The following is an 18471-nucleotide window of genomic DNA, read 5'->3' on the forward strand; positions in this document are numbered from 1 at the left end:
GCTTCTGTCATTTCACTCGCCTCTCCGCTGCAGAGGGACTTCATTATCCAGGAGTAGTTATTTACTTCTGTCGATATTGTATACTTTTCTGAAGAGATGATAAAGAGCGTTAAGTCAGTAATTAGGTTCTGACATTAACATTACTCTCCCGGGAGACACTATAAAATGAAACGTACCTACATCGTCTGGTGGCTGGGTATACGTCCTCGGAGGATATGGGAGGCTATGCTGGTGATATATTTAACACCAGAAGAGTCACCTTAGCCGAAGAACCGTTGATGTAGCAACCATACAAAATAAGTTTCATGTATGTGAGAAAGGTGGGCTCTATAGGTATGACAAAGTCAACTTATCTTTGAGAGTAAACTCCGGAAACAATGTCACCTGGCTCAGAAACAGTGAAGTTATGTCCCCTACTACAGCGCCTGTAACGCAATCAGGAATATTTTCAATTACGAAAACACGAAACACAGGTATCTTGTGTGCATTCCAGCGGAGGTAAAGCAGGCAAGCTATGTGGAAACAATCAGGAAGAGAAGACAGCCCAAAAGTATTTTGGTTAAAGTCGAAACAACTAAAGAACGAATTAATGAAAGTCATGGTAATCGCACAAATAAGATGAATAAGAAACTTAAGGGAAACAAAAGTGTTGCTCTAGGCACGATAATATGTTGGTGTTGGCGCACGACAGTGAAATCTTTAGTACCCGTACTAAAATTTCACGAGACGAGTGTGGATAGAAGCTGCAAAATAGTAAATCTTTAATGACACTTAAAAACAGAAAGACGCTCTAAAAATACGCGTGCAATCACACACACACACACACACACACACACACACACACACACACACATACACGAACGCAAGCGCGCGCGCGCGTGCGCACACACATACGCACACACACGAAACATCTCGCATTTCGTCAAATGAAGGTACTGAAAATAATTAAAATGTATAGCTGATAGCTGATTGCTGGAATACGAGGATGAGCAAGCTACTCTGAACACCCTAGAATCTCCAGTCTAAAAGAATAGCGTCGAGTCCACACACTTCACATTACTTTAAGATCTTTATCACACTCGTTTCGTCGTCGGCTGAAATAAACGGCAAATCTATATCTTAACTTGCTTCCGCCCTCATGTCAGGATTACATCGACAACAACATGATGATATAGCCTGGAGTGGCTAAGAAAAGGGAACATGTTGCAGTGTAAATACTTTGGTGCATGACAAGCGGTCATCAAAAACAGTAATAAGTTCTTACCCACACGAGCAATTGTGACAGTGAAGTTGAGAACGGATGGAGATAATCTGTTAATGTGACTGTCATTTGCAATTATAAGAAAGACGAGACTACAAAAAGTCTATAAAATTCTATGAAAGTGTACGAACACGTCATCCGGCGACTATATGAATTAATAGAGTGACGCCGAATCTCCAGTTACATCAGGTAGGTACATTGCCACAAGTTTTCACCGTTTTCACCCGCGTACTTCTCGGTCATGAAATCGATGACCTCCTCCGTATATAGCCTTGATGCCAGCTGTGACGTCAGTGGTGCTCTGTCCATTGTTAAATAAGGCAATGGCTTCGTCCAGCTCCCGCTGCATCTCGAAATAGCCTTGTCCCGAACTGTCACTGAACTACAAGCTACCGCCTTCATTAATTTCGGTCACCTCTTTTATTATAGGAGCTCGTTGTCTGGCACAGTCTTTATCGAGTGCAATACTGTGTTCGCCGGCAAATAATTTTCTATCACGGCTGGGTATTCGTTGTGTTCGTTGTTTCGTCATATTCCAGAGGTAATAGAAGTCAAATCGTATAACTTGCAAAGTTTCGTCCATATTGATCACATTTTTGAACCCCTGCGGCAAAGATGATTCAGGAATATAATGAATATATAAAATTATAAATGTCCTACCAGTGCTATGGAAACTTTCATTCATAAGTGCATATATTTTTATACAGGGTGATTTTTTCCACCGTGCACAAACTATAGGGACTGATCGATCAGAGGATACGGAACAAAAACGGTCTAATGAACTTATGTCCGGAAATGCATTATTTCCATGTTAGACACCTTTAATTCAATCATACTTTGTTACAGTGAATGCTACCTAATACGTTCTGTACCGTGCAGCCTCAGTCACAGTACGCATGGTTTCCTCCAAGAGGTTGGTAATGTTCCTCATACGTCATGCCCAAGCACCTTCTGCTGCTATAGTCATTGATAATGTTGTGTCCGATTCACTTCTCTCGCTGACTTACCTTCTAGCGGATGTGATACGGCGTTGTACACGTATTCGAAACAAGAGCTTGCCAACATGGTGTTTAGTAACGGAAAGGCAAGTGGCAACGGGCGGCGGGCAGTAAGTTTGTATCAGGCGACCTATCCCCGGCGACAACAACCACAGCATTCAAAGTCTGCAACAATATTTCGCCATTTGTTTGAGAGAGGATCGTTTCAGAAAGCAGGAAATCAGGAAGTACGTACCCGAAATGTTCGGACATCAGACTTGGAGGGAAATTTGTTTAACACTGTGGAAGGTGAGCGCTATGTCAGTACCAGGCATTTGGCCAGCCAGTAGAGAGTAAGCCAGACGACCATATGGAACATTCTCCATGACAATTTTTACTACCCTTATCAGATACAGCGTGTGCAGGGCTTACTGGCGACAGACTTTCTACATAAAGACAAGTTTTTTCTTCACCAGGCAACCGCGATTCCAGGATTTGTGTCATCCATCCTATTCACAGATGAGGCATCCTTTGCGAGGAGTGTTATCTGCAACTTTCATAAGAGTCATTTATGGGATAGTATGCAGAACTACATTGGTACGGTGATGATGATGATGAGCGTTTGGCGTCATTGGCCGGGAGGCCCCTCGCGGGGCAGGTCCGGCCGCCATATCGCAGGTCTTATTACATTCGGCGCCACATTGGGCGACCTGCACGTCGGATGGGGATGAAATGATGATGAACACAACACAACACCCAGTCCCTGAGCGGAGAAAATCTCCGACCCAGCCGGGAATCGAACCCGGGCCCAGAGGACGGCAATCCGTCACGCTGACCACTCAGCTACTGGAGCGGACATTGGTACGGTGACAGAATCATTAGCAACGGTGCAGCCGCAATGTTTGGGCCGGGATAATTGGCCACCGTATTTTGGAACTGGTCTTCCTTTCACGTCGCCTAACAGGCCGGAACTATCGCCGTTTCTTGCGGGTGACTTTGCCTCCACTGCTGGAAGAAGTGAAGTTGATAATTCGAAGGGTTATGTGGCTGATCCACGATGATCCAGCCCAACCGTTAACGTTCGTCTCACTTGGTCAATGGATCGGACGAGTAGGCCATTTGCATTGCGTTCTCATTCACTGGATCTCGTGCGATTCCTAGTTATGGGGCCATCTCAAAAGTACCGCGCATGCAGAGCCCGTTCCAAACGTGGAGACCCTGGAACAGCGGAACGGCGTATTCACACTGCCTTTGACACTGTTCAGATGCAGCCTGCCCGATGTGAATGTGTGAGACGGAACATGCTACGGCAGGTACACGCTTGCGCTGAACCCCATGGAAACCATTTTCAACACGTACTGTAACTGTGGCTGCATGGTACAGCGCATATTAGACATCAGTCTTTGTACCAATGTATGATCGAACAAATCGTCCCTAGCATGGAAACCATGCATTTCCGGACATAGGTTCAATACACAATTAGATACCTAACCTAATTTAAAACCTGATGTTCTCTGCATAATCGTAACTACTTTACCCACACAGCTGCCAAGGGCCACACTGTGGTAACTCGTTGGATTCGTATGATCCATGCCTGGTTTCCATAACGGAATTTAAATTGCCTCCTTCCAAGTTTTCCATAAACACCTCTCATAATTTACTACTTGATGTTATCTGCACAACTGCAATTGCACTACTAAGTGAACTACGTCCGTCAGTATAGGCTAACCGTTTTGCGTCCATGCATCCACACTTCCAAACCTGGCCTGCTGCCCTGGCAGAACGTTAATGGATTGCACTTGACTCACATACTAGAAGGTAGTAACCAACTTAAAAACATACTACTCCCAACAGCTGTTATTATTAGTCTACAAATAAAGTAAATACTGCTGTAATGTTATTCAGTACACTGTCCTAAGTCACCAATAAAAATAACTGCATTGGTAACTGTTACACACTGCATATGCAAGTGGTCCGACTCCTACTTTATCCTTCACAGGAGTTACCAGTTGTATTTTTTTCTAGGTGTCTGAAGACTTATTTGATGTATCACTTTATTAAACGGTCAGTCTTCCCCATCATCAAATCACTAAAAAGGAAACAGTGGAGCATGGGCTTTTTTATTTTATTTTTTATTGTTCATATACTTTTTAATTTTCGATGAAATTCTGCTGGCGGTTCCTTAAAATCGCGTGCAAAATGAGGCTATGGTAGTAGTGAAACAGTAATTCCATCAAGGCATGGCACATTCTTTGTTTCGATTAGGTTGAATTGTCTTGAAGAGGAATAGACAGCTCTTAAAAGGGCAACCATAGGAGTTGGAAAGAGAAACATAGGTGCAAAGAAGATAATTGCAAAGAAATCATGGGTAACAGAAGAAATACTTCAGTCGATCGATGAAAGAAGGAAGTACAAAATTGTTCAGGGAAATTCATGAATACAGAAATACAACTCGCTGAGAAATGAAATAAACAGGATATACAGGAAAGCTAGGACGAAATCACAGCGTGAAAAATTTGAAGAAATCGAGAGAAATCATTTTCAGAGGGACTAGCTCAGCATACAGGAAAGCAAAACGACCTTCGGTCAAATTAAAAGTGAGGGTGATAAAATTAAGAGTGCAACGGGGATTCCACAGTTAAATGTAGAGGAGAGAGCAGATAGATGGAAGGAGTACATTTAAGACCTCTATGAGGGGGAAAATTTTTCACTTATGATAGAAGAAGGACCGGGAGTCGATTTAGATGATATAGCTGATCCAGTATTAGAATTTAAAAGAGCTATTGAGGACTCAAGATAAGGCAAGAGGGGTAGATAGCATTCCATCAGAATTTCTAAAATCATTGGGGGGGAGTGGCAACATAACGACTATGCACGTTGGTATGTAGAATGAATGAGTGAGTCTGGCGATATACCATCTGACTTTCGGAAAAATATCATCCACACAATTCCTAAGACTGCAAGAGCTGACAAGTGCTAGAATTGTCACACAATCTGCTTAACAGCTTATGAAGCCACGCTGCTGACAAGAGTAATACACAGAAAAATTGAAAAGTAAACTGAAGCTTTAGGAAAGGTAAAGGCACCAGAGAGGCAATTCTGACGTTCCGGTTGATAATGGAAGTAATACTAATGAAAGAAAGTTCATACTATTTTTCTACCTGGAAAAAGCGTTCGACAATGTCAAATCGTGCAAGAAGTTCGAAATTCTGAGTAAAATAGTGGTAAGCTATTGGGAGAGACGGGAAATATACTATATGTGCAAGAGCCTAGAGGGAATAAGAATAGTGGAGGACCAAGAACGAAGAGCTGTGATTGAAAAGGGTGTAAGACAGGGATGTGGTCCGTCGCCCCTACTCTTCAATCTGTACACCGAAGAAGCAGTGATGGAAATTAAAGAATGGTTAAGGAGTGGGATGAAAACCCCAGGTGAATGGAAATGAATGGTACGATTCTCTGTTGACATTGCTACCCTCAGTGAAAGCGGAGAAGAATTAGATGATCTGCTAAATGGAGTAAATATTTTAATGAATACAGAGTACGGATTGAGAGTAAATCGAAAAAAGAAAAAGTAATGAAAAGTAACACAACATCAGGACTGATGACCACGAAGTCCATGAAGTGAAGGAATCCTACAACCTAGGCAACAAAATAACCAGAGGCGGGTGGAGCGAGGAGGACATCAAAAGCAGACTTGCACTGGCAAAAATGGTATTCCAGGCCAAGAGAAGTCTATTAGTATCAAACATAGGCCTTAATTTGAGGAAGAAATTTCTGAGAATGTACCGTTGGAGCACAACATTGTATGGTAGTGAAACATGGACTATAGCAGTAGTAAGTTCCTATGGGACCAAACTGCTGAGATTACCGGTCCATAGGCCTACACACTACTTAATCTAATTTAGACTAACTTAGGCTAAGGGCAACACATACACTCATGCCCGAGGGAGGACTCGAACCTCCTACGGGGGGAGCCGCGCAAACCGTTGCAAGGCGCCTTAGACCAAGCGGTTTGAATTGTAGGAAAACCGGAAGAGAAGAGAATCGAAGCATTTCAGAGGTGGTGCTGTAGACGAATGATGAAAATTAGTGGTGGACTGATAAGGTGAGGAATGAGGAGGTTCTGGGTAGAATCGGGGAGGGTAGGAATATGTGGAAAACACTGACAAGGAGAAGGTCCATGATGATAGGACATATGTTAGGATATTAGGGAATGTCTTCCGTGGTAATGGAGGGAGCTAGTAGAAGGCAAAAACTATAGACGAAGACATATATTGGAATACATCCAGCAAATAGCTGAGGATGCAAGTAGCAAGTGCTACTATGAGATGATGAGGTTGGCGAAGGAGAGGAACTGGTGGCGGGCCATATCAAACGAGTGGGAAGGCTGATGACTCAAAGAAAAGAAAAAGAGGAAAGGGCCAAAAGATATGGCCACGAACGTAGTTGAGGCACTGCAGGCGATGTCGTGCTGTTAGCAAAGGAGCTTGCGTGGTTCTTGTGCTGTCACAGCCCGCTAAGGCCAAGTTTAGCCGCACTGTCTTAATGGTTACGTTTTATGTAAGTCCCACGTTGATTTCTGCGGTTATTTTATGCAGTGTTGTTTGTCTGTTAGCACTGACAACTCTACACAGAGGACCTTGCTCTCGGTTGTTAAGTGGAGGCCGTCGGCTGCTGCGTTGTTCATGATAAGAGGTAATGCCCGAAATTTGGTATTCTCGGCACATTCTTCGCACTCGGATGTCAGAATATTGAATTCCCTAACACATGCACGTAGCTCCAACAACCATTCTGCGTTTGCAGTCTGTTAGTTCCCGTCGTGCGGCAATAATCGCCTCGGAAACCTTTTCACATGAATCACCTGATTACAAATCAAAGCTCCGTAAATGCACTGGCCTTTTATACCTCGTGTACGCGATACTTTAACCAACTGCTTATGTGCATATCGCTATCCCATGATTTTTATCACCTCGTTGTATATTTTGAACGCGTCTCCGCACGATGTCAAAATTACTGACGACGGGAAATTCCGTTTGTGGTTTATAGTGGTATTCTTCCTACATATCACGAATTTCCTTTGAAGATATTATAGTGCGGTCTTTGACTGCCTTTGAAAATGTGCTCACTCTACCTGCTGAGAGCATATTTGAGAGGCAAACCAATTGCCGTAGTAGTTGTTCGTTCAGAACTATTGGATAGAACGGAAACTTGGTACTCAAAAGAAGCTTTGGAGGCGCGTCAATGAAACAGCAGTATTTCGTGGAATATGATGGTCAGGAAAGGTAACATTTGGAGTTTGAACTGTTTGGAACGTCTTGCTGTAGAAACGAGGAACATAATAAAAGGACAAATAATATTACATCTAGTTTTCACTTATCATTTCCATCACTAATTCTCATAAGTATCGTCATGCACATGCTGTGAACATGCAGCATAGCACAGTAACCCAATTTTCAAGAAGAACTACTATTTTCCACATTCAATTTAGAATGATATTCTAAAACGAAGATATACTGTAAGATTTGACCAACCGTAGACAGCGCTCTCTCTACAGAGAGTACTCTGTGTCTAAGAATAAGCTTGTAGAATGGAACTGTGTACCGGTAATTCGACGTTTGCCAAAACCATTGCAACCATCAGCGTAAGAGAAGCTGTCACAGATATTGTGCACCATTTGGACGACATCTTCTGTCGCTGTGGAGGTCCAGCCGTCTGGTGCAGTATGAGTAACAGTCCTGGAACACAAGAAATATCAGTGACAAAACTGCTTGCTAATGATGATTAAAATTTTCAGAAGAAGGAAACTATGAGGGCTGCCCTCTGAAAACTTCGTATCATACAGTAATCACATGGAGTCCTGGTACAGTGGTTTAATTGGTCACGGAGGTATTCTTCAACCTTATTCAGTTGAACTACAGCTTTATTCATAACGACCTCGCTGTTGCTGAGACGTTAAAGTATAACTCCCCTTCATTTTCATTCCGTTTAGGGATCACTAAAGATGGAGGATTAGCTCGTCTTGGACGAGGTTAGGGAAGGAAATGCCCCTTGTCTTTGGTGAATAAACAGTTATGGCATTCACTTTATGTGACAGACAGGTAATCTTTCTCCTTCCTACTGCGAATGCTGTGTCTCACAACTGCGCGTCTTCGCCTAGGATTGGCACTGCAGTCTTACTCGAAGCACACCTGAGGAATGTCAACATTTGTGAAGTGCAATAAACAATTTAAGCGACACCGTACCTTATCTGTGGGAGAAGTTTGCAATTTTGTACACGAAAGCGCACTAAGAACTCGACTACATATAGATTAGATAATGTCATTGCGTTTTTTGGTATCAACCATGTCACATGACATTCTATACAAAACGTGTTCTGGGTATGCCATTCCACTGTAGTACTAACATTCGAGAGCTGACGTTATTCTTTCTGCAGATGACTGCGTCTAAGACGACCGACATTACTATTGTCTGGTTGAACACTGTTGGAAAACGATGCCAGTAGTTGTGATTGTCCACGAAATGATTTCTGTTGGAACGTTTTTATCCTTGACTTTCTCCAACCATTTACTGGCGCAATAAAACAACTTACAAGAGGATACCAGGATCCCGTACTGAGTGTATTCAGGAGGATGAAAATGATATATTGATATTTATTCGTAAAACAATTTGAGCACCATTTCTAGAATATTAATTTGCCATACATGACTTATTCATGAGAGGTATTGAACACCCAAAATACTGTAGACATCTTCATCTTTGGTTGCCCTAAATACGACGTAAAACATATAAAAAAGTAAACCAGCATGATTTATGTTGGAACGTTTTTGTTCTTTTCTTGCTCCAAACACTTACTGGAGCAATAAAAATTTTGAACGGAAATAACAGGATACCCGTACTGGGTCTTCTCAGGAGGATGACGTCATCAGGAAAAACAAACTGAATGTTGTACCAGTCTGACCAACGCCCGGGTTCCCGGGTTCGATTCCCGGCGGGGTCAGGGATTTTCTCTGTCTCGTGATGACTGGGTGTTGTGTGCTGTCCTTAGGTTAGTTAGGTTTAAGTAGTTCTAAGTTCTAGGGGACTGATGACCATAGATGTTAAGTCCCATAGTGCTCAGAGCCATTTGAACCATTTTTGAACCAGTCTGACCGTGGAACGTTACATCCTTTAATCTGGCAAATGGTATAATGTATCATGTTTCTCTTCATGAGTTTCCGTCAACCAGAATTATTAGTGATGGCGCGGCAGTGATCTTTCGCGCACCGCCAACTTGTTCACATTGTTATCATCTTTGATTCGCATTGATTATAATGAATAAAGATGAAATTTATTCCGGGGTCTGTAAAAACCATCGAACAACCACGTGCGAAAAACACTGAAGCGCCAAAGAAAATGGTGTTGGCATACGTATTCAAGTACAGAGATGTGTAAACAGCCAGAATACGGCGCTGCGTTCAGCAACACCAATATAAGACAAGTGACTGGCGCAGTTTTTAGGTTGGTTACTGCTGCTGCAATGGCAGCTTATCAGGATTTAAGTAAGTTTGAACGTGTTGTTATAATCGGTGCACGAGCGATGGCACACAGCACCTCCGAGGTAGCGATAGAGTGGGGATTTTCCCCTACAACAATTTCACGAGTGTATCGTGAATATGAGGAATCCGGTAAAACATCAAATCTCCGACATTTCTGCGGCCGGAAGAAGATCCTGCAAGAACGGGATCGACGGTGACTGAAGATAATCGTTCATCGTGAGAGAAGTCCACGCTTTCCGCAAATTGCTGCAGGTTTAAATGCTGGGCCGTCTAAAAGGGTCAGCGTGAGATCCATTCAACGAAACATCATTGAACGGACTTTCGGAGCCGAAAGCTCAGTCGTGTTGATGACTGCACGACACAAAGCCTTACGCTTCGCCTGGGCCCGCCAACACCGACGTTGGACTGTTGATGACTGGAGACATGTTGCTCCGTCGGACGAGACTCATTTGAAATTGCATCGAGCGGATGGACGTGTACGGGTATGGAGACAACCTCATGAACCCACGGACCCTGCATGTCGGCAGGGGACTTTTCAAGCTGGTGGAGGCTCCGTAATGGTGTGGGGCGTGGCAGTTGGAGTTATATGAGACCCCTGATTCGTCTAAATATGACTGTGATGACTAGGGCCCGGATTTTAATGACAAGTCATTTTTTTCTGAACCATAGGGTGAATTTTAGAACAATTTGTACACAAATCTAGGCATTTTAGTGTCGAAAAATGTATTTTGATTGCCCATATAAAGTCATATTTCAACAACTTTTAGTAATAGGTCATATTGCGGCTAATTTTTAATGTGATAGGTCATATTTTCGTCGATTTTTGCCAAAAATGCATATACTGTTTTTCTCGTATCTTACGGGACACACGAATAATAAAATGAATATGTTGCTCACGAGACAATATTTAACGTGCTATTATGAAAGATAAACAGATAAATTAGTACACCGCTTTATTTCTTAGGACTGTAGCAGAAAATCGGAGTACCACAACAGTCGTTTCGTGAATATAAAACATTGTTGCGCAGAGTCGACAATACGATCTCAGAGACAACAAAGGCAGCTTCTGAAGTAATAATCATCGCAGTCGCACAGGTGTTCCCAGTAACCAGTTTGAATACAGGCTTTACCTTGTTCAACATGCCTAAGGCAAAGTGCTCCGACAGCGTGAAGTTGCGAGGATATGTTCGAGAATTTGGAGATAATTTCTTTAATACTGATGGGAAAATATTATATTGTTAACAGTGTGAAGTTAAAGTTAGTACAGAAAAGCGCTTTAATGTGCAACAACACTGTAATACCGCTAAACACAGCAGCTGGGTGAAACGAAGTGCTGAAAATAACAGCAGGCAAACGCTGTTATTTGAACAGACAGGTCAATCGTCAACCGTGCAATCATTCTGCAAGGATATGTGAGAGGTAATGGTGTCCTGCAAGATCCCATTGGAAAAGATGAAGAATCCACGCTTCAGACGGTTCTTGGAGAAGTACACAACACATCCAGTTCCAGATGAATCTACACTGAGAAAGAACTATTTATCCGTATGCTACAATGATGTGCTCAACAAAATACGAATTACTATTGCTGAGCAAAAGATATGGCTGCCGATAGATGAAACTACAGATATTAGTGGGCGATATATTGCAAATGTTGTTGTTGGTGTTCTAAAAGTTGATGGGCCTGGAGATACGTTCCTACTAACGTATGAAGCTCTCGATAGAGTAAACAATTCGACGATTGCTATTTTGTTTGACAACTCTCTGAAGCTACTGTGGCCAGATGGTGAGAAAAGAGACAACGTTTTGCTGCTTGTAACAGAAGGTGCTTCATATATGGCTAAAGCAGCCAAAGAGCTTCAGATTCTCTACCCCAGTATGGTGTACGCCACTTGCCTTGCACATGCGTTGCGCAGAGTTGCCGAAGAGGTGCTATAAAATTACCCTGACGTGGACAAATTAATTTCCTGCGGCAAGAAAATCTATGTGAAGGCTCCGCTACGGGTGCAGAAATACAAGGAACAAGCACCTTGAACGCCCCTCCCACCTAAACCTGTTCTTACACGATGGGGTTCTTGGCTTAATGCTGCTTAGTGTTACTGCACCAACTACACCCAAATAAAGACAATCTTCTGTGACCTTGAAAGCGATGAATCAAGTGCTATCAAAATTGTGAAAGACGTTTTTACAGATACATTGTCTAGAAACCCGGCTTACATCAACGCCAATTTTTCAGTGATATCAAATGCCTCAAACGACTGGAAGCTGATGGTACTCAGCTATGTGAGGCCCTGAGCATTGTGCAACACGTGCAGAGTGAGTTGGGTCGAGCTCGTGGTCATGTGGCTGACAAAGTGAAAACCAAATTGCAAAGTGTTCTCCAACGGAATCCTGGATATTCTACACTGTGCAAAATTAGCATTCAGAGAATGCCGCAACATTTGAAGATACTGAAACAAAGATGAACTCCAGTGACCTGGCTGCCTTCAAATACGCTACAGTGAACGTCTTGTGAAGTGGAGAGGAGCTTTTCCAGGTACAAAACTATCTTCAGCGACAACCGTAGATCTTTGACAATGGAAAACCTGAAAATGCACCTTGTCATCCAGTGCAACTTTGCACATACTGAAGATTGACATACGGTATTAAATAATGTGAAACGCTTTAAATTCTATGTAGAAATAAAAACGTTGATTTACTGTTCGATAGATGATCTTTTCACTGTACTTTGTGTTTAGAAATAAAAAAACATTCAGTCATTCAAAAAATAGGTGAAAATTAGCCACAAACCCTACAGTAAGAAAGAACTATACTAACAACATTTTGGGAAGTGAATTTTGTAATGCTTGAAATAAACTTCTTTAAAGTCATATTTTATTTTTAAGGTCATATTTATGTAAGTTTTAGGTCATAAATGCTTGCATATTTCACTGTTTTTTAGGTAATTAAAATCCAGGCCCTAGTGATGACAAGTGATATGTACGTAAGCATCCTGTCTGATCACCTGAATCCATTCATTGTGCATTCCGACGGCCTTGGGCAATTACAGCAGGACAAAGTGACACCATACAAGTCCAGAACTCCTACAGAGTGGCTCCAGGAACACTCTTCTGAGTTCAAACACTTCCACTGGCAACCAAACTACCCAGCCATGAAATTTATTGAGCATATCAGGGATGTCTTGCAACGTGCTCTTCAGAGGAGATGTCCACCTCCTCGTACACTTACGGATTTATGGCCAGGCCTGCAGGATTCATGATGTCAGTTCCCTTTAGCACTACTTCAGACGTTAGCCGAGTCCGTCCCACGTCCTGTTGCGGCACTTTTGTGTGCTCGCTGGGGCCCTACATGATGTTAGGCAGGTGTGCCAGTTTCTTTGGCTCTGCAGTGTATATTCTGGCTTGAGTATGTCATTTGCAAATTATAATTAACAGTGTGATATGTGATTCAAGAGTAATAAATGTCTCACTTGACAAACATGGCGAGGCTTAAAATAACTTTGAAGTATCATATTATAATTAACAACTGAGAATAAGTTGGATTTACAATTTTGTCATGATGTCTTTGCGTGACGTACTAGCAGTTAATGACAAGCATTTGAACCTGACTTCGGTGACGAGCAGCTTCTACTAGTTTCGACAAATTACGCCGATGGTAAATGTCTAATTGGCGCAATTTGGACATGGCACAGCTATTTACCAGCCACCAAGTCTGATTTTAAAGGTGCATTCCGACATAACTACTTGAAGTTGACTATAACAACGAAGACAAACAAACAACCCAAAAATATTACTAGGCTGGAAAATTATAGTACGTTAGACAATTTAAAACGAGAAATGAGTACATTGAAGGTAGACATAATGGGCATTAGTAAAGTGTTGTGACTAAATGAACGGGACTTCTGTTCAGGTGTGTAAAGGGTTGTGAACACAAAATCAAATATGAGTTATGTAGGGGTAGGTTTAACAATGACTAAGGAAACTGGAATGAAGACGAGCTATTAGGAGCAGCGTAGGGAACGTATTATTGTAGACGAGGTAGATCCAAAGCTAACAATCAAAACAGTAGTGCCTGTTTATATGCTGTGTGGACGAAGAACGGCTGGAAGAACGCTAGATGAGAAAAGATGAATCATTTAGCTCGTAAATAGAAAAACAAATTTAATTGAGATAGGGGATTGAAATTCAATAGCAGGAAAAGGAAGAGAAGGAAAATCAGTAGGAGAACATAGACTGTGAGAAGGGAATGAAAGGGGAAGGCGCATCGTAATTATTTTGCACAAAGCACAATCTTGATTAGTGCTATAACTTGGTTTAAGAATCATGATAGAAGGTTGTACACATGGAACATGTCGAGACACTTAAAAGTTGAAGACAGATTATATAATGGTAAGATGCAGAATTCGAAACCCTATTTTAAACTGCAACACATATCCAAGGGTGATGTATAACCTGACCACACCTTTTTCGCTGATAAAAACTTAACACATTGCACATAGGTGATAAATTAAGGAGATGGGACCCGCGGAAGCACTACAGTTTGTTTAAAGTTTCGAAGGGAGCATTAGACAATGATTGACAGAAACAGCGGAAAGAAACAAAACTGAAGGTGAATGGACAGCTTTGAGATATGGAATATTTAAGACAGCAGAGAAACAACTGAGAAAAGAGACAAGGCTCAGTAGAAATCCTTTGGTGCCATATGAGATATTCTATTCAGTGGACTAAAGGAGAAGTTATATAAGGGACGCACGAGTCCTTACTACGCAAAAATACTTTTGTCATCCCAAAGTCTATAGAACTTATGCTCAGGTGCCACCTGAACGTACAGTATATGTTCTGACATAGATATGCATATCTTTCAACAAGAAGTTGATGGATGACAGTATCGATAATGTGCAATACGAAAAATTTTCTACAACACAACCTCTTAAGTAGGATTGTATCCTAGTATCTCGTCAATGGGGAGACTGTTTGAAGGAAAGATAGATTCGGACAGCAGAAATGGCGAAGGGAAAAACGGCAGTCTTCCCTTCAATAAGACCAAAACACGTATGACAGGACGTCGTATTGAACTCCAATACAAAGCGATTTGAGTGCCTTACGTAGTGGTTCAGCTCATCTGTGAAGAAACCTTGCTGCATTACCTGAGGCAAAATTCACCTACACTTTAGATCAGCATTGTGTCAATGAGTACTCAATCCAAATGCCACATGGAAAATTCGTCACCATTATAAGTGCCTCTGACAGCGCCACTGTTATCTGCGAAGCTGCAAATGAGAGGAATGGCGGCAACATCAAGTCTGTCCACTGTGGGATGCTCAGCTATGGGCAATAATACGACTGACACAATCAACGTAGCCGATGCTATCGATGCTATGTATATTATAAAATTTAATACATATGAGTACGTACCTGGGAAACAAAATACGCTCCTGGAAATTGAAATAAGAACACCGTGAATTCATTGTCCCAGGAAGGGGAAACTTTATTGACACATTCCTGGGGTCAGATACATCACATGATCACACTGACAGAACCACAGGCACATAGACACAGGCAACAGAGCATGCACAATGTCGGCACTAGTACAGTGTATATCCACCTTTCGCAGCAATGCAGGCTGCTATTCTCCCATGGAGACGATCGTAGAGATGCTGGATGTAGTCCTGTGGAACGGCTTGCCATGCCATTTCCACCTGGCGCCTCAGTTGGACCAGCGTTCGTGCTGGACGTGCAGACCGCGTGAGACGGCGCTTCATCCAGTCCCAAACATGGTCAATGTGGGACAGATCCGGAGATCTTGCTGGCCAGGGTAGTTGACTTACACCTTCTAGAGCACGTTAGGTGGCACGGGATACATGCGGACGTGCATTGTCCTGTTGGAACAGCAAGTTCCCTTGCCGGTCTAGGAATGGTAGAACGATGGGTTCGATGACGGTTTGGATGTACCGTGCACTATTCAGTGTCCCCTCGACGATCACCAGTGGTGTACGGCCAGTGTAGGAGATCGCTCCCCACACCATGATGCCGGGTGTTGGCCCTGTGTGCCTCGGTCGTATGCAGTCCTGATTGTGGCGCTCACCTGCACGGCGCCAAACACGCATACGACCATCATTGGCACCAAGGCAGAAGCGACTCTCATCGCTGAAGACGACACGTCTCCATTCGTCCCTCCATTCACGCCTGTCGCGACACCACTGGAGGCGGGCTGCACGATGTTGGGGCGTGAGCGGAAGACGGCCTAACGGTGTGCGGGACCGTAGCCCAGCTTCATGGAGACGGTTGCGAATGTTCCTCGCCGATACCCCAGGAGCAACAGTGTCTCTAATATGCTGGGAAGTGGCGGTGCGGTCCCCTACGGCACCGCGTAGGATCCTACGGTCTTGGCGTGCATCCGTGCGTCGCTGCGGTCCGGTCCCAGGTCGACGGGCACGTGCACCTTCCGCCGACCACTGGCGACAACATCGATGTACTGTGGAGACCTCACGCCCCACGTGTTGAGCAATTCGGCGGTACGTCCACCCGGCCTCCCGCATGCCCACTATACGCCCTCGCTCAAAGTCCGTCAACTGCACATACGGTTCACGTCCACGCTGTCGCGGCATGCTACCAGTGTTAAAGACTGCGATGGAGCTCCGTATGCCACGGCAAACTGGCTGACACTGACGGCGGCGGTGCACAAATGCTGCGCAGCTAGCGCCATTCGACGGCCAACACCGCGGTTCGTGGTGTGTCCGCTGTGCCGTGCGTGTGATCATTGCGTGTACAGCCCTCTCGCAGTGTCCGGAGCAAGTATGGTGGGTCTGACACAGCGGTGTCAATGTGTTCTTTTTTCCATTTCCAGGAGTGTAGATGCGTTCATCAGTGCATGACCCTGTCTAGGTATGTCATTTGCCGTAAGCATTGATTTGGGTTCTGCATTAATGATCAATAGAACTGGTGGTCTCTGCATAGAGGCGATATTCACTGTTACTCACCCGGCGCCGCGACATGGACACTGCCTTTCACTCCACTAGAGTCAAGCCGCCCGATGGTTACACAGGCCAACGAAATTTTTTTTTTAAAAAACGTTTTTTACTTTGATAGCCGACCTTTATAGATTTTCTTGAGCTGAATGCAAATCTAGCCTTAGTTTTTTTGTATTCACCCACATTTTTCGAGCAAAATGTTTTTTATAATATTGTATAAAAATCCTACGCTATATGGTAAACGGGGGAAATTAATGAAACGCTTCGTTACAACATAAGCATGGTTTGTATTCACAGTAAGCTACCTAAAACAATGCTATGTATTAATAGAGATTTCACTTGTCAGCTGGAATTGGGTTGTATTTTCTTTCTCTTTTTTCTTTGAAGCTTCTTGTGTAGCTTTTTCTACGATGAGTCGCTTGCTGAACTTCTCGGTGAAGTGACTAACAATAGTCCCCAATCCTGTTGGTTTTCCGGCGGCCTTGGTAGCGTTTTTCTATTAATTTAATGTCCTGGTGCAAACACTCTCCTTGCTCCTCACTAACATTTCCCATATTGTCCGGGAAGTAATCAAGTGACGGTTCAAAAAGTGAACTTCCAGACTCATTAAACATCCTAAAGTTTTAAATTTCTTTAACGTTATAGCTATAATAGAAACATATTCTGGGTCTTTTTAATGTCCTAAGGACCTGTAAGGACTTGACTGATTGATGCCCATGCTTCTTTCTCGTTTGAGGTCATTGTGGATTCAAAGTTAACATCAAACATCAATTTTCTAATGTGAGGTCCGACAAAGACGCCTTCGTTTAGTTTAGCTTCTGAAAGGTGGGGAAACTTTTGTCAGAGATAATTAAAACATGTTCCATCTTGGTAAAGCTTTTACAAACTGTTTCATGTAGAGGTGGTGGGAGTACGTTTTTTGGATCTACAAAGTTTTTGCGTTGAGTGTTCTTTTCACCAGGTTTTAAAGACTCCCTCACAGGCCAGTTCTTTCTGCACCAGTGTTGATCCCTAACCGTAGTGTCCCATTCACACAAGAAACATGGAAATTTGGTAAAGCCACCTTGGTGACCAAGGAGCATGCATGTTACTTTTAGATCGCCACATATCATCCACGCCACATATCATCCAACCGTGAGCGGAATAGCCTATTTTATTTAGCACTATTTCTAGGTTTTCATAGCTTTCTCTCTTGTACACAGAACGTCCAACAGGTACAGATGCATATATGTTACCATTGTGTTCTGGATGTTCTGGATGAATAAATAAATAGCCTCCAGTCTCCCTTTTTGTATTCAATACCAAACTCATTCATCAGACTGGGAATGTCTGAGCAGTACACTAAATCACATTCTTGTTGAAAAAATTTGGAAAATTGTTGTTCCCTCTTTCTATACACGTATATGCTGGTTCCATCTGCCAATAAGTTCTTTTCTTTTAATCTAGGGCCAAGCAATTCAGCTTTTACTTTCGTGAAGCCCAGATACTTAACCAAATCGTTAAGCTCGGTCTGAGTAAACAATTTGGGCTCTTGACTTTCTGTATTACAATGGATTTCATTATCATCTGGTTCGTCTAAATCACGTTGTACATCAGAAAATACTTCTTCTGAAATAGAATTTAAATCATCTGGTGGTTCAGGAAGCGACAAATCTACGATATGCTCTACTGGTCGGATGGCGGACGGAAGGATAGGATAGCTTATTACCTTCTTGTTTTTCGAATTATGAC

At 42.9% G+C, this 18471-nt stretch overlaps 1 protein-coding gene across 1 annotated transcript in view; it reads right to left on the bottom strand.

The window, feature by feature from the left end:
* LOC126481904 (uncharacterized) overlaps positions 1–18471 on the bottom strand; it is a 120702-nt gene that overhangs the window by 59650 nt on the left and 42581 nt on the right. The window contains exon 3 of the mRNA XM_050105861.1: positions 7840–7973. Coding sequence (XP_049961818.1) covers positions 7840–7973 — 134 coding nt within the window. The remainder of the gene's footprint in view (positions 1–7839; positions 7974–18471) is intronic.

Source organism: Schistocerca serialis, chromosome 5 (assembly GCF_023864345.2).
Source record: "Schistocerca serialis cubense isolate TAMUIC-IGC-003099 chromosome 5, iqSchSeri2.2, whole genome shotgun sequence".
In the NCBI taxonomy this organism is placed as follows: domain Eukaryota; kingdom Metazoa; phylum Arthropoda; class Insecta; order Orthoptera; family Acrididae; genus Schistocerca; species Schistocerca serialis.